Source organism: Notechis scutatus, chromosome 8 (genome assembly GCF_049901735.1).
Source record: "Notechis scutatus isolate UNSWTSFEM ecotype Mainland chromosome 8, rNotScu1.2, whole genome shotgun sequence".
NCBI classification, from domain to species: domain Eukaryota; kingdom Metazoa; phylum Chordata; class Lepidosauria; order Squamata; family Elapidae; genus Notechis; species Notechis scutatus.
In genome coordinates this window covers 11,681,129-11,706,346 of record NC_142016.1, presented here as the reverse complement: position 1 = coordinate 11,706,346, position 25,218 = coordinate 11,681,129, and the positions used below count along the sequence as shown (strand labels likewise).

Genomic DNA, 25,218 nt, shown 5'->3' with positions numbered 1-25,218 from the left:
TTCAACTCCCAGAATTCCCCAGCCAGCAAAGCTGGCTGGGGAATTCTGGGAGTTGAAGTCCTCCAGGCTTAACGTTACCAAGGTTGGAGACCCTGATGTAGACACTTCCACATGCAGGACAAATTCCCCTATTTAACTATGTTGCTGTTCCCCATTTCTCTGCAGCTGCCCCTAAAGGCAAACTCTTTGTTTTTAGGAATAAACATTTTTTTCTTTCCTCACAGCTGTCTGGATCTCGAGTTGGAATCTCAAATTATTCTTCTAACAGTTTCTTCGTCATACTCCCCTTTTCCTCAAGAGTAAATAATATTTTCTTCAAGTCCCACCCCCCCATAACAGCTCATTCCTTCCTTCCATATCCTGAAAGTCAACTCTAAATTCCCTTTTTTTTCTACTGCAGGTTGAGCTTTCCCATGTCGGCTGGGGAATTCTGAGAACTGACGTCTACGTGTTTTAAAATTGCCAAAAAACCCTGCTCTTCTGTATCTCTCTTTGAATTCGTAGTAAAGGACACCAGCATTGGCTGTTCACATTGCCAATCCTTATCCCGCTTCTAGCGGTGGTTGGACTTCCTTCCTGGATCATAGGTGCCAAATCTAACCAATCTTACTCCCATTGAGACTTTGCAATTAAGGATATTCCCTGGTGTGAGAGCACTTGACACGTTTACAATGGAAAGGTATTTGATACAGGAACTCTGAAGCCCGCTGCACCACACACAGTTCTTTCTGTCCAGTACTCAATTGCAATTCATTTGTGCCAATGAATATGGCACCGATGCTAATTTGGTGGCTGCCGGTGCCAATCTTTGGACCAGATTGCATCAGCCCCGCCTTTTTCCCAATCAAATTACAGGCTCTCTTGTGCCTGTCCACTCACCCAGTGATTTGTATCAGCAATCTTCCTCTACCGGCATCGCCTATAAAGCATCGGTTGCCACATCCCTTCCTATCTCACAGACTGATCCTGAAGCAAGAAGAACAGAAAGAGAAATAAGTGGGTTCTAGTGTAGCTTTCCCCATTCTGACACCTTCCCAGATCTGGGAATTCAGCTCCCATAATTCCTATTCAAGGCTGGACCAGCGGATGATGTAACACTAGAAGAGACTGTTTGCAGCTCAGGGTTGAACTGCAGAGGGCCCTTGGTGCTCTCCGAGCTTGTGTTTCAGGTGTCCCCAGCCCGCTTTCATAGTCTAGGAAAGACCTTAGCTACACAATGCACTAATACAGAGGTCTCCAACCTTGACCACTTTAAGACTTGTGGACCAACTCCCAGAATTCCTCAGCCAGCAAAGGAATTCTGGGAGTCTCTGGGGAGTTGAAGTCCACAAGTCTTAAAGTGGCCAAGGTTGGAGACCCCTGCACTAACACACTTCTGGGAAGCATTTAATATGCCATTATTCGTATGCACATCCATTATGGCAACTGTAGTTTTCCAAGGGAAGAGAAAATTGAGTGCCAGCTTAGCCATACAAGCTTTCTGGGGTAGTGCAAGGGAATAGAAAAGCTTTGCCTTGAAAGGAAGGGCATTTTCCCAATAATATGAAAGAGGCAACAGTCTGTTAGGTTGTAATGAAAACAAAAATATTGGCTAAAAGAATCTAATTTACTATTTTGTTAGCGGGGTGGAATTGGATCGTTCTTTCTTAGTTTCTGAGTAAGGATATGAAGAACTAAATAAAATCTCTGCAAAATCTCTTAGTACATCTTATCTTGTCCTTAAAATCTCCAAAGCTCCCACAAATATAAATATTATCCAAATGGGGCTTTGGAGAGTCTCCAAATAGATGCTGGTGCATACCCCCTACAAATCCCAGGTGCTCCAAAATATGGGAAAGACGTGTAAAGCTGCCTTTTATCAGATTAAGCTATCTCTGCATCTGGGACTGGTGTGGATCTATATTTTGATATTATTACTGCCTATGAATCCTTCATTGAATTAAAACTGGGGGTGTCTTACAAATTAAACTTTGGATTGTCTACACATTCACAGTACTGGTTCTGCCAACAAACCTTCACCACTGTGAGAGCCCAACTTGAAAATATATTTAAAAGTAAGTTAAACTAAGCTAAGCAAAACTAAATTTCCAGTTCTTCTCTATTGCTACAAGTAACAGCAGTTCAACAGCAAGTTAAATAATTGTTTAATGTTAATGTTTGCATTATACATTCTGCAACATTTTTCAAAGGCCTATAAAATATTAATATTCTAAACAAACTGCAGAATTAGTATTTTCATTGGCACAGAACTAGTGAAGAATTATGGGTGTGGCATTTTGACACCAGGTGCCCAAAATCCATCCTGAACATTGAAAAATTGTGCCATCTGAATGAATGGAAGAGAATAGGCTGAGCAGGATGGAAGTCTGAGCAGGAAGCAAAGGACTAACTTAAAGCCTGAAACTTTTCCATAATCCACCACCTAATTTTTTCGCTGCAACCTCAGGCCTCCCTCTGTAGCCAGGCACACCTCCCTCTCTTGCTGGCTGGGACGAGTTTGTAGCCGCAGGTAGATGACAGGATTTTGCTCCAATTAAGTGGTCAAGTTGAAACTCGTGAGAAATCCCAATGTAGTTGAAACTGTTGAGCTCCACCCAGGTTTTAAGAGAAATTAAATGGGAAATGGGCCAGTTGAGAAAGTGTTCAGCAATCCCACTTCCCAGCGAAACAGCCAAAAGTGGGTGTGGAGCCCTTTTGGTATGTGCTAAATTTTTGGATTCAAGTTTTTTTTCCCCCCCCAAGGCTTTTGCTTTTGCTTGGAACTGCATTAATCAACCTGGTTTTTGATCCATCCCCCCATTTGGGATGCATCTTTGAGTCTGTTACAGACCAGCTTGTTTGCATAGAAGTCATTTCTTAACTCCTACCTGAAGTGCTTGGGCCTTCAAAGGCTCACAGCGCTTTTATTTGCCTGAATCAAAGGACAATATGATGCGCCTCTCTAGTCCGTGTACAGGAAGTGATTGGAGCTCAGGTTGGCCATGGATATGCATCTGCAATTCAACCAGCCAATGGGCTCAGCTGTTTAGGACCACTCAGTCTTTCACCATTAAAAAGCATTTGTAGCCATCACAATCTTCTAGAATTTGCCCCCTTGGCTATTTTTCAAGATAGTCCAGTGTTGTACTGTACCCCAATCCACACATATTTTTTTTTTTGAAATGGCAAGAACAAACCACAGACCTCTATCCCACTTAATGTGGATAATAAATAGAAATGTGCAGATCACACTTTACCCCAACTGTTCCCTAAGAGAAGTGATGGGAAAGAATTCCAAGTAAGGACAGTAATTCTGGGGTGCGTGTGTGTTTCCAATAGGTAACAATCCCTCTGCTCTGGATCATGGGACCAGGAAGGAGGATCCCTTACAATGGAGAAGACAGCAATTTACACGCTGTTGCCCAACTGTCTTTCCCTTAAGGAAGCAGTGAGGGGATTTTTTCTGAATTTTTTCCCCCTCTATTCTCTAGAGCTCCCAACCTGTTTCTGAACTGGATGGTTTTTTCAGCAATTTCTCCCTCTAGTACAAACTGAATCTCATTCTACCCAGTTTCTGAAGAGCTATTCTTTTGATGAAGACAGTCAAACCCATCCCAAACCTGTTTACATGACTTCTAACACTCCACTAGGTAGCAAATACAAAAAGTACACATAACACAACATACAACAGATTATAAACGTAAGATAGATAATGATAAACTTGCCTGTTTTCTGCAATGATACCAAGTGCACCCTTTCTTTTTAATGTTATTGTACCAGCTCTTTAGTCAAACGGAATTTTCGTAGCTAAAATATTTCCTTTTATAGAATTAGATAGTAAAGGAAGGAGTAGAATTTGCCTGCTAAATTTCTTTTTCACAGACTGCTGTTAAAAGCATCGGCTCAGAGCTAGGAAGAAAGCTTATTTAATTTAAAGATTGTCCTTTTCATTAGCAATTCACCCCAAAGCTGGTATTATTATTACTTTTAAATGTATTTGTTAGATTTGAATCTCACCTTTTCTCTGAGAGCTCAAGGTAGCTAATAAGGAGGATGTCCATTTTATGCACGGCACAGTGGCCCCACAGAGCAGAACTGGCCCAAAGTCACCCAGGGAGCTTCTGTGGTTGAGAAGGGACTGGGACGTAGGTTGTTGCCCAGTCCTAGTGTACCATCTTAACCACTATCCCTCTCTGGAAATATAAACGCTGCAAGCACCACTCCAAGCAGTTTCTCAAGGCTGACCTCGCTGAAAGGAGTCTAACCTGTTTTTTTCCCTCTCTCTCCAATTCCCAGGGACATCCTCAGGGCGTGGTTCGAAAATTCAAGATGGTGGTCTCAACAGCTAATTGAAACTCTGATAAAGGAGATATTATCTGTAGCTCAGGGCTGACATGAGGAGTCCTTGGTGCTCTCTGAGCTTGGTTGTTCTCTTGCAGACATTTCATTACCCAAACTAGATAACTTCATCAGGACTAGTTTAGGTAATGAAATGCCTGCAAGAAAACAACCCAGCCCAGAGAGCACTATGGACTCCTCAGTTGAAGTTCTGCTTGCTTCGCGAGCGTTCCCTACATGTAGAAATATAGGACCAGCTTTGATCGCCCCGACAGCTGCCTCTTGACTTTTATCACCCCAGCAGCTGCCCTTGGCTTTCTGGACCATACCATGAAGATGTCCCTGGAATGAAACCAAATTGCTCTCCTCTAAGTCAGGAGCAAGAAATGGAAAAACTCATTCTGCTCCCATGAGGACTGGGTCCTGCCCACTGTGCTTCCCTACTTGCCAACTGTTACCCTTCCCATGCCTCAAATAGCGTAATTCCTGCTCATCAAGATGTGCCAGAGCTGGCTTAGAACTATATGCAAACCAGCTGACACAGGCAGAGAAATAAAGTTGATGATACTGGATGAAGCTTATCTGATCTGAAACGCCAAGGGAGGGGACATTGCTTTAATCTATGTAATTGCACAGGTTTAAGAAGCCAGATAAGAAGACCATTTCCCAGTCCAGCAACATTCATGTAGCCGAGAAATCTGTATCTATAGGGGAGCCCTGCAGAAATCCCGGCATCTTTTTATCCTCTTTTCACCTGGTTTATGAATAAACTCAAAACCCACTTCATTAAATTAAATTGAGAAGAGGTTGACTCCAGGAGAAGAACTAATCAGGGCACCACCCAGAATCTTAAAAGATTATATTTAAATGAATAAGCGGATGGTGCATCCTACACACCAAACAGTTTGTAGATTCTTTCAGTTTCTTCTCCTGCACCTGTGAGTTGATTGCTACTGATTCAGTTGCAACACCAAAGATCATTTATCTTGTCCATATGTCGCATTCAGCCCAATAAGAGCCTTGCAATAGAATAACAGGCCTGCATAAAGGACAGTTATTGCACTGAGTCAGCAGTTGTATCCTTGTGAAACTTCCCCTACTAATTTTCTCTGTGCAATTAAGAATCTTTAGTGAGCAAAGGCCTTCTTTTTTTTAAATCAGCCATGAAATAGTTGGGAGGTAGGTTGAGGGGGCTATTGCATCAGTTTCTCCAACAGCGTCTTTTTTTGGGGGGGGGGGGAAGTAAGATAGTTGTAAGATCTTTGGATACTTAAGATACTTTCAAAAAGTGAATAGTTAACCCGTTTCTGATAGTGAATTCCAGAAATTCAGAGGCAGAGAAGATGGCCAGTGATTGTGTGGTTCTACAGAGGTCAGAAGTGTGAGAAAGATGAAATAAGGGAAAGATCATTAGAGTATGTCACGTTATTTTCAAGCCGCTTTTCATTTTGGTAAGGTTTATGCAGAAGGTCTCCCTGGTACATATGCACCCATTAAACACCAGGATTCCCAAGTTCGAGAACAAAAGTGAGCCATCTTTTCAGTTACAAGGATTATATAAATTGATATATGTGTATGTTACTCCCAAACAAACATGTGCAACATTTTATCCCATCGGGACTCCTTGCTAGAACTCACCTCATTATCCTTTCTTGCATCCTCAAGCACCTCTCCTGCCTTTATGGTTGTTCTTAATAGTGTGGCAGGTGCACATCTTCTCCAGCCTGCCAGAAGAATACCAGAACATTCACTGCTTTCTTGTATCAAGCCAGGTCATTGGCTCATCTAATTCAGGTTGGCCGAGGAATTCTGGGAGTTGGAATTCACAAGTCTTAAAGTTGCCAAGTTTGGAGGCCCCTGGTCTCATTCAAAACCATTTCACAAGCTTTTAAGAAGAAAGAAATCTCAGGCTGCCTGGAGATGTTAGGGAGTAGACTTGGGAACTTTTGCATGTAATCCTAAGACATCAAGATGAAATGTCCTAGTTCTTAACTGCCTGAAGTGAGGCACGCCCTATTCCAGGTTCACACAAGCCAAAACTGCCAACATTGTCTGTGTGTCTGTGTGCATTTTATAAAGCAACTGTGCAAAGAACGGAAATAAAGATTGAGGATGCTAACATTCTAGAAGTTTCTCTTGCAAATTGAGGGGGTGGAATCCCTTGCGCTAGATAGAAGTGGTGAAGTTTCATCTTAGGTCATGATACTGATCTGGGATCGGATCGTTTCTTCTCATTGGGTCACGAGCATCTCAAGGTCTTCAGGACCGGAGCTAATTAACTTCTAGCTGAGTTCCTGTCCCCAAATAAATGTGAGGCTAGCTTGCCACTCTACCAAATGGTAGTTAGTTGGGTGAGGTTTTTTTTTTTCTTGACCTCAAAAATAAATGCAGTATGGAGACATCAAGGACAGGTGAAATACTTGCTTGCTTCACTTGGTCTGCTAGAAAGCCCCAGCCTTCTGTATGGGCAGCAGAAGTAAAAATACACTCACCTCATTTCATCATGTAGTTCTGAGATTGGATGTTCAAAAATAGATGGTGCACGGAAGATTTCTAAGAATGAAGTGAAAGCTGCATTTTTCTAAAGTAGTGAAATTAAAACTAGCCTTGACAATTCATACAGGTGTTGGGGAATAATATTCTCCAAGGAGTCTTCCATAATAAAAAATAAAGTTTCTCTTAAGAGGAGTTAGTCCATAATAATCAACTTAAGACAGGAAAGGGTCGTGAATTAAATCAGACTGTTACTCCATCTAGATCAATTAACTCCTGGGGATGGGAACATTTTTATTATGCTTTATATATATTTTTCTTGCTTGTTATATCTTTATCCTTGTTTGATTTTTGGCTAAGCTTGGGCAATTTTTTTTAAAAAGCCCTCTTCGTTGGCTGATTCACCAGGGACTGACAGAGGAGTAATTCTCAGCTCTGCTTAGAGGTTCATGGACAGAACATGGGACTTCTTGCATGCCAAATATGTGTCCTCCCATAGCCTACCAGCTCGGAACAAAGAAATCAGTCGAAGACCACTGGTTCACCTTTCTTTGGCATGAAAGGTGGATGCTCTTCAAGGTTCTCAAACAGATCTTGAGATCCACCTGAAAGTGCTAAGGAAATTAAGCAAGAGACATATAGACTTTTCTGACACTTTGTTTCCTGAACAACCAAGAAGAAAACTAGTTACATTCTTAGTCACATTTTTTAGGAAGATCAATAGGCTTTCTTGGTGTTTAAAATAAACCAAATGTGAGCCAAAACAGCACACATAGTCATATAACACCCCAATATTCTCTGGTGCAAAAGGGTTGGTCTGCATCAGTGTAGGATGTCAAAAAAACCCAAACAAACCCTGATCACACCCAGTCCAAAAAAGAAAAGAAAGCAACCATGAGTGGGATTTGATGCATGGTCATGTGCTTCCTGAATAAAGGAGCAGCATTTGTGGTCCTGGAAAATACAAGCGTGGAGAAGGGGGATGCATCCTTTTCCACCCAGATCAAAATAGTCCTATCCTTAAAGCTATTTTTCAGGGTTGCTTCGCAACTCCCCCCCTTCTCTTTTCCTTTTATTGATGAAACCTACACAATGCTGGTCTTGCTTCAGACATACTGTTCTCCCACCTCCACCCCCTAAAGCCTGCAGGAGAACCTTGGATTTCAGAAGAACAGGGAAACGTCTAACATGAATCAACCTGCTCACCATACCTTTTGCTTCGACTTGTGTTCCTACCTCTGAAGTGGCTCTAAGAGGCATCTTACCTGCAAACAACCAGACATGGAACTGAAGACCAGAACTACAAAAGGCAGGCATAAATGTGAAATTTTATTGGGGAAGAGTATTGCAGCAAACCACCACAGTAACACCACAGTAGCAAGAGGCTCTCTTGAGATTGCTAGCTTTAACCCCCTTAGAATAAATCCTCCCTCCCACATTCACACAAAGGCCGTATATCCAACTTCTGGCCCGGAGTGAGAAAACCCCACAGAACAAAAGCAAGCACTGGAGAAAGCAAAGACAAGTATTCTTGTTTAACTTGGTTCAGCTACTATTTTGGTATCTTTGCCATGCAAAATAACGTTTAAGCTTTTGGGTTTTAGGTTTGTTCACAGTTAAACATACAAATTATATATATATATATATATATATATATATATATATATATATATATATATATATATATATATATATATATATATATATATATATATATTTCTCTCCTTCCCATACCAGGAGAACACTTGTATTAACCACGTGCTGTACCAAACACAAGAGTTTATGAAAAAAAACCCAAGCAAGGAGTTCCAGGCTGCGGTGAGTCTAGCAGATGTCACATACCAGGAAGAATGGGGCCCAAGGACCAAGGTAATCCCAAAGCTGTCACATGAGGACAAGTGGATAAATGCTTAAGTCATTTATGAATCCATCCCCTTTTGCTGTCAAAATCCCGTTGAAACTTTCAGGAACTGGAGATGCGTCTTATAAAAAAATACCATGTGTTGGAAAAAAGAACAAAAGTGGAAGGGAGATGTGGAGTTACCATCATTCTATTGTCTAAAAAGTTCAGTTCTTTGGCTCTTCACCCGCTTCTCCGCCTTCTTCTCCTGAGCACTCCGCTGTCCATAATGTGAGATTGTCCCTGAGAAGTTGCATGATGAGAGTGCTGTCTTTGTAGGAATCTTCACTGAGCGTGTGGAGGTCACCCATGGCTTCATCGAAGGTCGTCTTGGCCAGCTTGATTGCCTCTTCTGGAGCATTGGCAATTTCATAATGGAACACGGAGAAGTTAAGAGCAAGGCCCAGGCGGATAGGATTTGTGGGTTGCATCTCCTTCTTGCTGATGTCCATTGCCTCTTGGTAAGCTTTTCGGGCATTGTCAATTATCTGCTTTCGATCATCCCCAGCAGCCACCTCAGCCAGGTAACGGAAGTAGTCGCCTTTCATTTTTAAATAGAACACTTTGCTTTCTGGGTCGCTAGCTTTCTGAATGAGATGCTTGTCTAAGAGCCCCAAGACCACATTGCAAACGTTCTTCAGCTCTTTCTCGATCTTCTCCCGATATTCATTGACCAGCTGAGCTTTGTCATCTCCTTCCTCCGTCTTGTGCTCAATGCTGGAGACAACCCGCCATGCCGATCTCTGACAGCCGACTACATTCTTGTAGGCAACCGAGAGCAGATTGCGTTCTTCATTAGAGAGTTCGGCTCCATCCTCTACTACTGCCTTCATGAAATCAGCCATATCCTCATAACGCTCAGCCTGTTCAGCTAGCTTGGCTTTCTGTACTAGGTGATTCCTGGCCATTGTGAATAGGCAGTGATAGGGAGTGCTGGGCAAGGAGGCCTATTTGGAGAGGAATCAGGCAGCTGCTAGCAAAGCTGTCGGAATCTCTGCTGAGTTTAGCTGCTGGGATCAGCTTTTGGCTTGGCGTCTCAGCCTGAAGGAAGAACGAGGCGTGGTGAAGCTCTCCATGAACCCTTCCCCCACTTCCTTTCATGCAGCCTCTCCTTAAAAGGAGTTGCAGTGATTCACCTTGGAGCCAGAGCGTGAGTGAGTGAATGCATACCTGCCTAGGATGTGGAAATGCAGCCTTTTGGGAGCTTCTTGAGCAAGAGGTTGCTTGTCTAGGTGGAAGCTTTGGCCAAATGACGAACCAGAGAGTATGATAGGACTATCCTTCCCCTCCAGGGGGCAGCACACATATACAGTATTTCTTCAACCTGAGCTGCCTCTGGTCCTAATCCTTGCTGTCTTTGCATCTCCTGTGTGAGCCAGTATTCTAGGGAATCTCACACTTAATTAAATTACTCATTTTAAATTATATTGCTTGTGAAACTGCTTTCTTTCTAAAATTAAGGAAGCATGTATATAATGGAACATAATCCATAGAGTTCAGAAAAATACACTTAATGGGACTAGTAAGATATTCAATTAAAGACCTGAAGTATTTTTTTAACCTCAAGGTTAAATTCAAATTATAGGCTCAAGTTTAAAACAGAAAAGCATGTAAAAAAAAACAACCAGTGCTGTATCTAACAATTACTTCACCAGAACGAGGGCAATGGAGTGGACTTTTCTAAGTATGTCTGTGTTGCATGAACATCTGTACAGACCTGCTACAGTCTCAAGTGATGGTCCATATCTATGAAAGACTAGCACCAGATCAAATTTATCACATGCAAAATCTCTACTTATAGGTAGTCCTTGCCTTATGAACCTTCATTTAGTGACCATTTGAAGTTACAATGACACCGAAAAAAGTGACGACTGCTTTTCACACTTACGACCATTGTAACATCCCATGGTCATACGATCAAAACTTTGGTCGCTTTATGCCTGTCCTGGAGTCAATGTGATTGACATTTGTAACTTCCCAGCTGGTGTCTGGCAAGGAAAGTCAATGGGGGAATGCCAGTTTCATTTTAACAACTGCTGTGATTTGCTTAACAACCATGGCAAAAGGTCCTAAAATGGAATAAATCTCACTTAACAGCCGCCTTGCTTAGCAACAGAAAGTTTGGGTTAAATTATGGTTATAAGATGACTACCTGTATTCATGTATTTCTAAATACCTTCTCAAGAAAATTGTCTTATACAACATCAGACTACTTATAAATGGCTGGTCCTCTTCAAGTCATCATTCCAATATAGAAGAGTGTCACAATAAGATGGTCAAGAACTAATTTCTATTAGCACAGAAGTTAGGGTCATGAATAATTGCTCAAAGTTGCAGTTGCTATAAGTTTAAATATACCTCTCGAGAATGGAGAGGTATATTTCCCCATAAAATACAGAGAATAAGATGGGATGATTCTTGTGGCTTTCCACTCCACGAGTCCATGATTCAGGTTGCAACAATCTCTCATTTTCACATTATTTGTTATCTGATTACATTGGCACCCCTGATATTGTTTAAATAAAACAATTAGCAGGGATGCGGGAACTGAATATTAGAGCTTCACTCTGCAAACCATGCGCTCTAGAATTGAACTGCAGCCCTTCATGACTCAACGCCAGCTTATTTCTCAATTTAAAAGATTTAAATGTTAAAATATGAGTCACACCAAGCCACGCTATTTGTTCAATAACTCACTATCGTGCTTTCCCCAACCCGGCACCATCCAGATGTGTCCAGACAATGACTGATGGCTTAAATTTCTGGGAGATGCATTTCCAATTCATCTGGAAGGTGCCTAGTTAGCAAACACCGGTCTGGTTTTTCAGATCCCAAGGGAGAGGGATTTTCAGCCTGAGGGTCTTCTCTTGTAGTATCTTGGTTCTGTTATGCAGTCATGACTATCCCTTCCTCCCTCTGTGAATATTCAACTTAGCAGGAAGCGGGGATACACTCATAACCCAAGAAGCAATAGGACAAAGTGAGATGTTTGCTACCACTCAGATACCATGTATGAAACTAGCAAGTTCAAGAAAAAAGAACCCCTTGGATTTCTAGAAAGAGCACTAATAAGGTAACGTAACAGAATTTTGAAAACCTACCAAAGTGATTCTCCTATACAATGTATACCTGGTGTAATCAAGCTGGAGTTACTCTGAGTCTCTTTCTTACACCTCTGGATTCAAGAATAAGGGATTGTTCGCTCCCTTAAATGTCCAACTGCCCTGTCCACATTCCCCAGGTTTGTTGAGAATTCCATTGCATCAGAAAAAACAATATGAAGCTAAACAGATCAGTGATCTGATGGTAAATGGTGGCATCTTAAGATAGCAAAGATTTTAAAATCATAATGAGGTCAATAATTCGTAGAGCAAGGCCTTTATGTAGTCTCTTTGGGACAGAAACCTAAGGTACCCCCCAAAAAGAAATAAGGCCTACAAAAAGTTCAGAGTTGGCTTAGTACAGTTGATTGCAATTGAAGTGGGACAGAAACCTGAATGAAAAATGAATTCAATTTCAAAATAAATATGTCTTGACCTTTAAAAAGGCTCCCCATAAGAAGGAGCAGCATTTAAATTACCTAACTACTCAGCTACTCAAAATCAAAGAAAGATGCCCCGTGCCCCACTAACAACAAACATTTTCCCCCAAAATGTCCAAAGCAAAATTATTGGCAACTATTTGCATTCCCTGCTTTTAAATAATAAACCTGTCTGTCTGTCTGTCCATCCGTCCATCCATATACCTCTATGGACATTGCACTACAAAAGATTTTAACCAATGTTTTCTGCACCTTCTCTGTAAGGAAACGATACAATAGTTGGGGCTCAGAATTCAAGCTGCTTTCTAAGGAAAAGACCTTCTCATTTCTACGGAGATTTCCATAAAGAAAGGGGTAGGGGGGCTGGGGAAGAATGTAACACGATGACAAATTGCTTCCAAGCACAGCCTTAGGTGAAATCTATCCACTTACTATGCGCAAGGGATGGGTGAGGCCGATAACTCAGCTGATCCAGTTTGAGAGGAAAGTGTTCCATCAGAGTGACTCATGGCAGATCTACACCCGGAAGATGAGCAAACCCTGTCCCAGCATCGTCATTCTTAGTGTCTTAAGTACGTGATTGAGATCTGCACTTTGATGAGTTTTCCCACCAGAGCATGAGGAGATAGCAGGAATGCCTTTGGAAGGAAAGAGCTGAAGGCTTCTAATATACCTGGCCACCTCCAATGGCCTTTCAGGAAACATCTTTTCTATAAGGACCAAATTCACAGATGGATGGAAATGGAGGGACCGTGAGACAATGGTTCTCCAGCTTAACTTGAAAAATCTGAATTGTACAGCATCCCACAGATGGCTATATGCATTCTGTTAAAGCAGGGATCTTCAAATTTGACAGCTTTAAGACTTGTGGACTTCAACTTCCAGAATTCCTCCTCCAGTCATGTTAGCTCAGGAATTCTGGGAGTTGAAGTCCACAACTTTTAAACTTGCCAAGTTTGAAGACTCTTGTGTTAAAGATTTCCAGAAGGAAAAGCCCATAAGATAGATAACTCATGGTCCATATATGGTGATTATGGTCAGCTTCCTATATTGTCAACATACGTATTGTTAATATTAGCAATATTATAACACAACACTGTCACTAAAAGCCTTTGCGGCAACTGTAATATGCAACGCTGGCTTTCAGTTAGAGTTGATGCAGCAGCAATGTGGCCAAGTCACAGCTATGATTAAGGCTAAAGAGCTAGGCAACAATTCATGAGAAGCAGGGGAAAATTGGACTATATAGGCAGAAGTCACCAGATCAGCTAGTTACTAGCAAGTGAATTAAAGTTATGGTCCTATCACTAGTCCCAAAATAAGAGCCAATTGCTGTTTTGTCAGCTTTCAACCATGCAAAGGGTGTGTATTAATACTGTCAAGTCTTTTCTTCTAACAGCAAAAATCTTGGGACAAGTAAAACCCAACAACAGCTTTTCAAAGCCAGCCTTACAGTTTTGCAGTATTAGAACCACTAACCTGATTTTCTTTGGTGGTGATCTCCTCTTTTCTCATCTGCATCATGTAGGAAGATGCTTATAAAATTTCAAGGTGACACTCAGCTACAGCGCATGTCCTTGATGGCAGCCATCCCGAAACAAACACCACCACCCTATCTGCATCAAACCTATCAGGTTCAGCAACATGGTGGAAAAATAGGTTTCACTGGAAAGTCATGTTTTAGCCCATCAGCATTTTCATTCTCACCTTAGGGAACACCTGAAAATGTTGCAGTCCCAATAGTTGGTGCCTGAATTACAATTTGAAAACATATTTAATATTGTTTATATGAAGCTAAGCCTGTGATCCAGAAACATCAGCAACTTGGGGGCAAAAACCTGCACAGTAGGGTCTATGTTGCTTCTTGTATGGTTGTGAGAATCAAGACTAGCACTGGGAATCCTGAGGGTCACCAGATATTGCTAAACTACAACATCTAGCAGTCAATCGTGCATCTGGGTAGTCCTCAACTTACAGTGGGCAAGGCAGGATTCACTTAATGACATTTCATTTAACAACTGCAGTGCCAAAAAATAAAAGATCGGGTGCGGCTCACTTAATAACTGCCCTGCTTAGAAATTCTGGTCCAATTGGGATTGTAAGTCAAGAACTACCTGTATACATTCCCTACAAGTCAACCTCTACATGGGAATTGCTGACCAGTGTACTATTTAATCTTCGTTCCTGAGATCAAGGCGAGGCTCTTGATGTGCTGTGTTAAAATGAGGCCCTTAGGCACTCGCTTTCCTTGGCTATTTTGGTTTCTCCCTTCTGCAGCTAAAGAAAGGGGCAGGAGAGATTGGAAGCTGGACAGGGTCTGTCTTTTCCTCACCCCAAGAAAAACCCCAACAGTTCTCAATTGGAACACATCAAGGTTTTTTGCTTACATTTTTTCTCTAACTTGGAGGGGGGAAAAGAAAGAAAGAAAAAAGGAGTCAGAAAGTAACCAGCCCCCTTTTAAGGCTGGGCCAGGCAGGCTGTAAAGGTAGCACTAAACATGAACCCAGCTATTCCCAGTTTTATGCTGCTAGCCAGTAGAGAGAGGGGACTAAGATGATAGCTGGGTCGTTGGTATGATATGTACAGAGCCTTTTGGAAATTCTGTTTGTGAGGTCAACCTTCTAGTCCACTTACTACAGTATGACGATGTCCCACTTACCATTTGCTGAGGACAGTCCTCCCAATGGGTCTTCTATCTTGGAGTCAGGAATCTACTGAGGCAGGGTGGAGCCAAGCCAAGATCTTCTAGCAAAAAAGCAGTGTTTTCCTGAGAAAAATGGAAGATAACCTCCCATCTCAACAACCTGTGGCACATAATGAACCACGGTGGCGCAGCAGTTAAGAGTGCAGTACTGCAGGCTACTTCTGCTGCCTGCCGGCTGCCTGCAATTTGGCAGTTCAGCTCTCACTTGGCTCAAGGTTAACTCAGCCTTCCATCCTTCCTAGGTGGATAAAATGAGGACCCAAAATGCTGACTCTGTAAACTGCTTAGATTGGGCTATAAAGCACTGTAAAGTGGTATATAAGTCTAAGTGCTGTTGCTCTAATGGCCATGGCTAGGAAGTGATGATCTGCTTGGCTATCACTGGCCTAGCAGCTGTGCTGTGATACTGCCTACTTCCATTTGGCCTCCAAGCCAGCATCTCTTTGCAGTTTGGGCTGTGAGAGGCACAAGGACACTGGCTTCAATAGTAGTTCCTTTTTGTTTTAAATGGGTTGACCAACCATAAGATGTGAAGCCTTGAAATCGATTACAATTATGGCTCTATGTATACAAATGGACTTGACTCTTATACTTCTGCAGCAATGCAATAATGGCCACTATTTTGGAGGAATCCCTATGGGCTCTTCACATATTTTTTAAAAGTGTATTTCATTTTACAGTAGAATATGATTTGCTATAAATAAGTCTTCAAGACACAGCCTTTTTTCCTTCTTCTATCCTTGACTGATCAAATAAGTACATATGCTGTGATTTGATACAAAATTCAATAAACAGATTTCTCAAAAGCTACCTCTTCAACATTTATCTAGTACTTTCAAGGACTGATGATGCTACTTAGCTGGGTTATGAAATGCCTGCAGGAAAACAACCAAGCTCAGAGAGCACCAAGGACCTCACGGTTGAACCCTGAGTTTCCAATTTTTTCTATTACCATAGTTGCAAGTTAGTACAAATTCTTTTTTTTAATATTTTTTATTTAAAAAAAAATTTATTGGTTTTTAAAACAAACATAAACAAACAAAACATAAAAACATCAGGCCATCTTCCATATATTACATACAGTGTGCCGGTTGGTTTACAAATTGTTTTGTGCTTCCATCTCGTAGTCTTCAATTACAATTACATTGTATATGATCTCGTAGTTTCAATCCAATATTAAATACATTGGTATCATTATTAATCAATCATTTGACTATACTTTTATTCATTCGTGCTTTAGGAAATAATCATATTTTACTTAATTTGTTTTGTGACAATTCATATTATCACCCCAAATCTATCCTAAAATCATTTTGTAGATATAATAAGGAAAGAATACATCTTTATTTATTTATTATTTTCTAAAATTCTAGAAAAATGACAAAAAAAACCATATAGATTTGAAACCAGAGATATTTTTATTGGGAATTTTACCTGAAATATATAGTAAAGACTTGAAATACCTGATTGTAAATGTATTAACCGTGGCTAGGATTGTATTTGCTAAAAACTGGAAAAATGAGAAAACACCATCACAGGAGGAAATAATTAAGAAAATATTGGAATCTGCTGAAATGAGCAGATTGATATTTGAAATTAGAGAACAGGATGATAAACAATTTTATAAAGTTTGGGATCTATTCTATCAATGGTTAGACAATTAGAAAATACTAAATATACAAAGATGTATTCTTTTCTAATTATATCTACAAAATGATTCTAGGATAGATGTTAGTACAAATCCATTAGCTTGTATGCCAAGACAAACTTGGTTGCCACCTAAAGATGAATTACTGTAAGTTTATTGGTCAACAGATCAACAATAATTCTAGAAAATTTATGTGGTTGTATTGAGAATACTCCACGGCTGACCATTTCTCTATCAGACATTTCTTGAATTCCGGTTTCAAAGAACACTTGTGTAACAACTTGGCTATACAAATAACAAACTATTTGCTGCCACCTAGTGGTTAACATATTGATAGAATATATTGGAACATTGATATACAGGTAGTCCTCAACTTATAACAGTTCATTTAGTGACTCTTCAAAGTTACAATAGCATTGAAAAAAGCTACTTGTCACCGTTTTTCACACTTCCAACCACTGCAGCATCCCCATGGAAACCTGATCAAAATCTGGATGTTTGGCAACTGATTCATATTTATGATGGCTGCAGTGTCCTGGGGTCCTGTGATCATTTTTTGCAACCTTCTAGGAAGGAAAGAAAAGGGACGCAGTGGCTAAGACGCTGAGCCTGTCGATCAGAAAGGTCGGCAGTCTGGCGGTTCGAATCCCTAGCATTGCGTAACGGAGTGAGCTTCCGTAACTTGTCCCAGCTTCTGCCAACTTAGCAGTTCGAAAGCATGTAAAAATGCAAGTAGAAAAATAGGGGCCATCTTTGGTGGGAAGGTAACAGCATTCTGTGCGCCTTTGGCCTTTAGTCATGCCGGCCACATGACCACAGAGACGCCTTTGGATAGCGCTGGCTTTTCAGCTTTGAAACGGATGAGCACTGCCCCCTAGAATCGGAAACAACTAGCATGTATGTGCCAAATCTGTAAATGTAAACCTTTACCTATTAAAGAAGGAAAGTCAATGGGAAAATCAGATTCACTTAACAACCATGCTACTAACTTAACATCTGCAGTGCTTCACTTTATCAATAGATCGTAAAGAGGGGCAAAATTCACTTAATGTTTCACTTAGCAACATAAATTTTGGGTTCAATTGTGGTCATAAGTCAAGAACTACCTGTACTTCAACATATTTCTAATATTTCCAGAGAGGTGGAAATCAATGGAAGAAAGTGGAAAAATGATATACTTAAAAATGAAAAGGTTTGACACTACCCACAATAGGATTGGTTGGTGAAGATCATGGAACTTTTGGACATGGCTGACGTAATCTTTATATCATGTGCATGCTGTTGTATTATGACCTAGATATATTTCTTAGCAAATCATTTTTGATGCATCACTTTTTATTATATCATGTTTTTCTAAAATTTTAATATTGAATTTTATTATTTTGTGATAGTGAACCACTCAGAGAACAATGTGCTGAGTAGTCTAAGTAATTTAAGATTGGGAGAAACAGGTGAGTGTTCCTTGAATAGTGATAGATAAAACCTGCAGTGTTCCAGAGTATTCTAAATAATAGTGCCTATTATGAATTTTCATAGCTGTGACTACACCAACCATATTTGAAATGAAAACAAGACAATTCTTTTTTTAAAAATAATATATATATAAACACTTTATTAGATAAATTTATTCAAATACAATAAAACCAAACATTCTGCAAATACAATAAAACCAAACATTCTGCTTATCATAATGTAAGTGTTCACTCAATCTGACACCTCTTAAATTATTGTAGAATAATCATTCACACTTATTAATATATCACAAAATTTCATCTAATTATATACTACAAACATAGTTGTATGTAATGTTGTCCATTTCCGTCATAGCTTTTTATTTGACTTTATTTTGTTCCTTTCATGTCTACCTTCTAACCAACTGTACCAAAAATTCCAGATCTCATAGCACTCTGACTCCTCTTTGTTTTTAAGTTCCATTGACAACCTGTCCATTTCTGCACATTCCAAAGTTTTCTTTATAATCATGAAATTGGAGGGAGTATTTTCACATTTCCAATTTTAGGCAAAGACAAGCCTTGCTGCTGTTAATATATGGAGTAAAATATATAATAACTTTTTACTAATTTTTTGTTTTAAAATTCCTAATAAAAATATCTCTGGTTTCCATTCAATTTTAACTTTTGTAATTTCTTCTGGCCAATTTCTAATTTTCCGCCAATATTTTTTTGATTCTGGGCAAGTCCACCACATATGGTAGTAGTAGGTTCCCTGCTTGTAGCCACATTTCCAACAGCTTGCAGAATTATTAGGGAACATTTTTGCAAGTCTCACTGGCTGTAAGTGCCAATGATAAAACACTTTATATTAGTTCTCCTTATAAGTTGCTGACAATTAATTTATAATTTATTTTCCATAGGTTTTCCCAATCTTCCAAATTCATACTGTATCCAAAGTTTTGGGTCCAGGTTATCATTGTTTCCTTCAGTTTCTTCTTCCCATTTATATCTTAACAAATACTTCTACATTTTGGTAATCATTTTTCTCTCTGGCCCCTGTAAGATTTTATCCAATTCTTGTTGGTCCAAATATATCTTGTACTGTTCTATGTCTTTCTTATATCTAGATTGTATCTGTAAGTACGGCCACCCATCTACTTGTATTCCTTGTGACACAAGCTCCTGCTTAGATTTTAATTTCCCTTGTTCATCTAATAGCGCTTTATAGCTCACCATCTTATTCAGATCTAAAACATTCAGATATACCATAGCTTCCATGGTTGACATCCAGATTGGGATCTTGGTATAATGATTTTGTTTTAATTTTTCCCAAACCCCTAGTAATGTATCTCTAATTTGAGGTCTTTGAAAATACGAATGAAACTTATTTTTCCCTTCCCATATGAACATGTGCCAGCCAATCTGCAGGTCATATCCTTCTAATATTAATACTCTTTTATTCTTTAGATTTACCCAATCTCCAATCCATGTTGTTACTGCGGCCTGATAATAGTTCCCAATCTGGAAGTCCGAACCCTCCCTTGTCTTTACTATCCTGTAGGAGCTTTAGTTTTATCCAGGCCTTTTTCCCTTGCCAAATAATTTTTTTAATTGTTTTGTTTAATTCTTCAAATAAGGTTTTACCTAATTTTATTGGAATTGTTTGGAAAAAGAATAATATCTTAGGTAGTATATTAATCTTAATAGTAGCAATTCTCCCTATCAATGATATCTGAAGTTTCCCCAATTTTCCAAATCCTTTTGTATTTGTTTTAGTAATTTCTCATAATTATGTTTTGATTGATGAACATTTAGCTGTCAACCACACCCCGAGATATTTTAATTTTTTTGTTGTTTGAATCCCCAATTTGTCCTCCAATTCCTCCTTCTGTTTCACCATCATATTCTTTGTTAATATCTTTGTTTTTTCTTTATTTATTTTTAGTCCTGCCACTCTGCCAAATTCTTCAATTTCCTGTAGCAATATATGTCCTGTTTCCAGAGGGTCTTCTATGATGAATGCCATATCATTGGCAAATGCTTGTGTTTTATACTCTTCTGTTCTAATTCTCAGACCTTTTATTTCTTGGTTATTTCTCATCTGTGTTAATAGTACCTCTGCTGCAATGATAAATAGTAGTGGCGATAGAGGGCACCCCTGTCTTACTCCTTTTGATATATCAAATTTCTCCATTAATTCGCCATTCAAAATGATCTTCGCTGTTTGAATGGTATATATGGATTTGATCAGATCTAAAAAAAATTCTCCAAAGTTCATTAGATGTAATTGATTGATAAAAAATTTCCAGTTCAGATTATCAAAGGCTTTTTGTGCATCCATAAAACATTAACGCTAATTGCTTGTCTGGGTGTGCCTCATAATACTCTAATGCATTCATTATCGGTCTGGTGTTATTTAAGAAATGTCTCTGTGGTACGAATCCATTTTGGTCAGGGTGGATATATTCATGTAAAATTTTCTTAACCCTCTCCACAATTATTGTAATGAATATTTTATAATCACATTAAGTAATGAAATTGGTCTGTAGTTTTGTATCTGTTGGTCATTGGTATTCTCTTTTAAAATATAAGGGTAATATAAGCTTCTGTCCATGAATTTGGGAGTTTTGTCGAAAACAAGACAATCCTTGCTGGATCCATCTGCCCGTCATGCATTCAGTGATGACCAGTTTTCTCTCTCTAGAAAGTCCAGAAAGAGGAGCTGAAGAAAACATCACTTTTTAAAAAATCAAACACACGTCTTAAACAGACAAATGTTCAATCTTATTAGGAGGAATGAGAGCTCCTGTCAGAAAACATCTGTTTGGGAACCTCTCAGCAGTGGAGAAACAACAATTGTGATCTTGATCATTTGGGGCAGACATTCTGATTGGGAAGCAGATGTTAAATCATTTCTATCCTGAATAATCAGTTGTTAGATGTAGAGTTTCCAGCTTGTATCATTACCCAGAACACATCCATCCCTTGAAGTATTCCAAGTGAAAGGTAGTGATAGCCATTTTTCTGTAAGTTTGGCTATAACCACTTACTGACAACATAGCAGACAGGAGAATTAAATCTTTACCTTGATGCCCTAAAGTCCTGAATAACACTATATGTAGACGAGTTCTAATAACAGCAATGATTGAGCATAGTATTTGTCCTATCAAGAATGGAAACTATTCTGAGGGCTAGTTGCTGATCTATTTTTAAAACTGTAAAGCCCATCTTTTCCCAAAACAGCACAGCCAGAGAGAAAGTTCACGAACATATCTCATTATATTCCTCTCCTCTCCACAATCTGAATTTAAATTTGTACACAGAACAACGTACAGGACTGAGTACAGCTGGCAAGGCCAAGTAAGTTTAAGTGTAAAGCAACTGACCAAGGACCTTGCTCCCATGTTCTATATAAAGCACGCAACTGGAGGCATACATCTCAGCTCTGGATTTTTCCAAACTATTTTCAGGGCTGTATATACTCTGCTTTAGGAAAACTCAACATGGTATTTCAACAATACCTCAAATTCCTAGCCCATCACACAAGAACAGCCAGATCCTCTTGGATTAATATAATGGCTTTCACATTCTTGGATTTAAGCTTACATATCACAATAATCCACAATTTCTTTACTGTATGGTTAATTGGTTAAATAAGCTATGTTTGGTTTCATTGAGCAAGATGAAAGCAGTTCAAAAATTCTTTGGCTGGGTTCACTGCTAACATTAAACTGGAACCAATGCATGAATGTTGCTTTATGAGCAATCCCTCTCCAGATGGCCATTATACCACATTTGCATGACATTGTGTAAATTGTAATTAATCATAGTTGAAGCAGCATCCAGAACACATATACCTTATACCAGTGGTGGCTAACCTTTTTGGACTTCTGTGCCAAAAATTATGCGTGTGCTTGCATGCTCGCACTTGCATGCCAGCACCCAGAAGACAATGTGCGCCCCCCCCCCATCCCCGATGCATGCGCACGTAATCCCCACCCCATACCCCCGCCCCCTTACCTGCACTGTGCCTCAAAGCTGATTTTCGGCCCGTTTGAGGCCTTTTTCGGCCTCCCAAAGGCTTGAGGAAGGCTTCTGCAGGCCAAAAACTAGCCCTGTTTTGTCACTTCTGGTATTTTTGGAAAAACAGGAAGTGATGAAACGGGGCTAGTTTTCAGCCTGCAAAGCCTACAGAAGCCTTCCTCAAGCCTCTGGAAGGCCAAAAAGGCCTCAAACTGGCTGAAAATCAGCTGTGAGGTGCACACATGCCCAGTGAGGTAAGTTTGCCTGCAGCTCGCATGCTGGCACAAATGGCTCTGCGTGCCACCTGTGGCACACATGTCATAGGTTCGCCATCATGGTCTTATACCATCAGGTTTCAACTATTGTTGACTGTTCCATTTTGATGACAGCCACTACAAGTAGTTCTTAAGACCACAATTGAGGCCAACATTTCTGTTGCTAGGCAGAACAGTTAAGTGAGTTTTGCTCCATTGTACGATCTTTCTTGTCACAATTGTTAACTGAATTGATGTAGTTAAGTTAGTGAAACAATTATTAAATGAATCTAGCTTTCCCATTGACTTTGCTTGTCAGAACATCACAAAAGGATGACCTAGAAATATTGTAACCATCATAAACACATGCCAGTTGCCAAGTGCCTGAATTCTGATCATGTAATCATGGGGATGCTGCAATGGTTACGTGAAAAATGGTTATAAGTTACTTTTTCAGTTCTGTTGTAACTTCATATGGTCATTAAATGAATGATTATAAGTCAAGGACTATCTGTATTTGCTGATTTTCCATTTTTCTTTGCACACAAAGCTCACAAAAATCCATATTTAGAGATGACGTACATGGGATGACTAAGGGATGAATATGGGATGAATAAACTTAATCCTTCCCCAGAGCCTTTGCTTTCAAACGTAGCCACAAGGGATAAAAAAGAAAAGCAGAACAGCGCTACAGGTGTGGCTCCAGTTTGCCTCACGTTATAGGACTGGGTTGCTCAATCATAAGATAATATAAATTAAATATAGTTATTCACAAAGTTTTGAGATTTGAAATAAAACTGCAGAGCTCAAACATGTCCTGCAAATGTGAGCACAAACTTTCTAAAGGACAAATTCAGTTCTAAATTACATGGGACATTTACACAGATGGAAGAGATTTCCCACTCTAGGTGGCTAGATTCGATTTGTTAAAACTATGAGATTTTACTGGTAGAGGAATAAGTAGAATGCGCATCTATCTCCACACTTTCTCTGCATAGCACACTGCATAGCAATTTCATTTTTTGAATGATGCACAGGAATCTGGCACCTGCAAAACCACGTAGACACAGACATACAATGATCATCTATTATACTATTACATTCTAATGTCAGCATGAAAAGGGGAACTAATAAACAACATACATAGATGGATATGGAAAATACGTTTCAATGGATTTGGTACAGAAACCAGAGAGTCGGGGAGTAAGATAGGAGAAGTTTTATTGTTACAAAAGTGAAAGGCATAAATGGATTTCAAATCCCAGAAAAATACAGTCAAAGAGGTCAAAGAAGTTTGGTTCTGTTGTCTAGAGGGAATTAATCAGAAGTTTGTGCCCTATACAAAGGTGTTAGATTTTCAACTCTATTTCCCAAGCATCTTGGTGAACGGAATGATGGGAGCTGAAGTCCAACATCTTTGCAGAGAACCTCAAGTTGGGAAAGCTGGAATAAGCCTTCCTATAAACCCCTGTTCTGATTTACATCTTGTCCGTTCTAGAAATTATGTGCAATAGGTGAAGCAAGAAAAGAATTCTGATCAGAAACTGTTACCTAATACTACAAAACACTAGTGTCAATAGATTGGGGGAGAGGGGGGAAGCGGAAGAGAAGAAAAAGGTAGAGAAAAATCTAAACCACTTCTAAAACTCAAGTTCAGTTACCAGTATAAACACTAAATTAACTATACTCAGAGGAGTACACATACCCCTTTCTCATAGTTTTTAAAAAAGTTTTCAATTCAGACTCTGCACAATCTTGTCCTGCTGGCTATAGCAGCTTGAATTTCAGCAGAATAGGTCTATGTAATTGATGTGATCCAGCCCAAACTATCCTCTCATGATAGTTTGGGACACCACAGACCCAAACACTTATGTAGCAGAGCTGTGAATCATACTGTGCTTAATACGGAAGGAAACACATGTCACGCAAACACACACACACATTTTGCATCTAGATTTTGCAGAATAGAAAGGAGGCAAGTTGACTTATTATACACAAGTTTATAAAGTTGCATAATTCTCATTTTGTAAAGATGGCGAGTGCTAGATCTCCACCTTGAGACACTGGAAATCTAGGTTCATCTTACTTCTGAGATTTCAGCAGAAACTGCATAGACACTTGCAAGCATACCTTCCAAATAATGTTTAGAATTCGCTTGGAAAGAAAAAGCAAAATAAAAAGCACACAGTCCCAGAAAGTTCTAGATCCCTTATCCCGTATTTTGTCTATGTTTCTATAGAATCATGCAAGCCACACACGTACGGACACACAAACACACGCATACACAGTCCTGAATACTGGCTCACAGTGCGTTGCATTGTTTTTGAAAAGTTGCTACTTTTGACCAACTGCATCACGTTTGGCGCAAGCATAGTGTGCTTTGGAAACAGTGATTCTAGACAACAGAACTGGATTGGGATCGGTATCATTGATTAGTACAAGGTACCAACCCAGAGAACTATATAAATCGCCCGAGAATTCTGAAGGCTTGGGACATCCCCTGTCCCAGGACTGAAATGCAGGAGCCAAAAGAACTTTCTCTAATTGCACTCACAGCAGATGAATTGATTTGTATGGCTTTAAGCTTCAAACCCCAGGGTAGTAGGAGTACCTCCACTCCAGCCTTGAGGGCTTGGCATAGCTTTTTCCTTGTGCACGGTGGCATTTCCCTATTTTTGCTGGGACAAAGAAAGTGATGCAGCAATAGAAAAATTAGATAGCCCTGGAGGGTTGAGAGGCACAGGTGGTGGCAACGGCTGTATTTTCAGATATTTGACAGGGGTCTCTTGGGTTCGCCTTGAGTTTTGCCACGAGGCGCAGAGGGTCCTCAAAAGATCTTTTGTGCCCTGGACATACTGGATGTTCCCAAGAAGTGGGGGGGGGG

General features: G+C 39.8%; 2 protein-coding genes across 7 annotated transcripts in view; both read right to left on the bottom strand.

Annotated features, from left to right (window-relative positions):
• ZDHHC18 (zDHHC palmitoyltransferase 18) overlaps nt 1–25,218 on the bottom strand; it is a 58,824-nt gene that overhangs the window by 9,823 nt on the left and 23,783 nt on the right. Inside the window, exons 9-10 of one of the 6 annotated variants that reach the window (XM_087970658.1) lie at nt 14,911–14,996; nt 9,614–9,751 (exon numbers count right to left, since the gene is read on the bottom strand). In XM_087970658.1, coding sequence (XP_087826784.1) covers nt 14,955–14,996 — 42 coding nt within the window. In that variant the 3' untranslated portion in view covers nt 9,614–9,751; nt 14,911–14,954. Of the gene's footprint in view, nt 1–9,613; nt 9,752–14,910; nt 14,997–20,641; nt 20,758–23,541; nt 25,190–25,218 lie in introns of those variants that run through there. The other 5 variants (XM_026676063.2, XM_087970659.1, XM_026676066.2 and 2 more) reach the window with 5 other exon arrangements.
• SFN (stratifin) lies at nt 8,632–9,618 on the bottom strand. The gene has a single exon (XM_026676067.2). It carries the CDS (start codon nt 9,616–9,618, stop codon nt 8,878–8,880), a length of 741 nt encoding a protein of 246 aa, XP_026531852.1. The 3' UTR covers nt 8,632–8,877.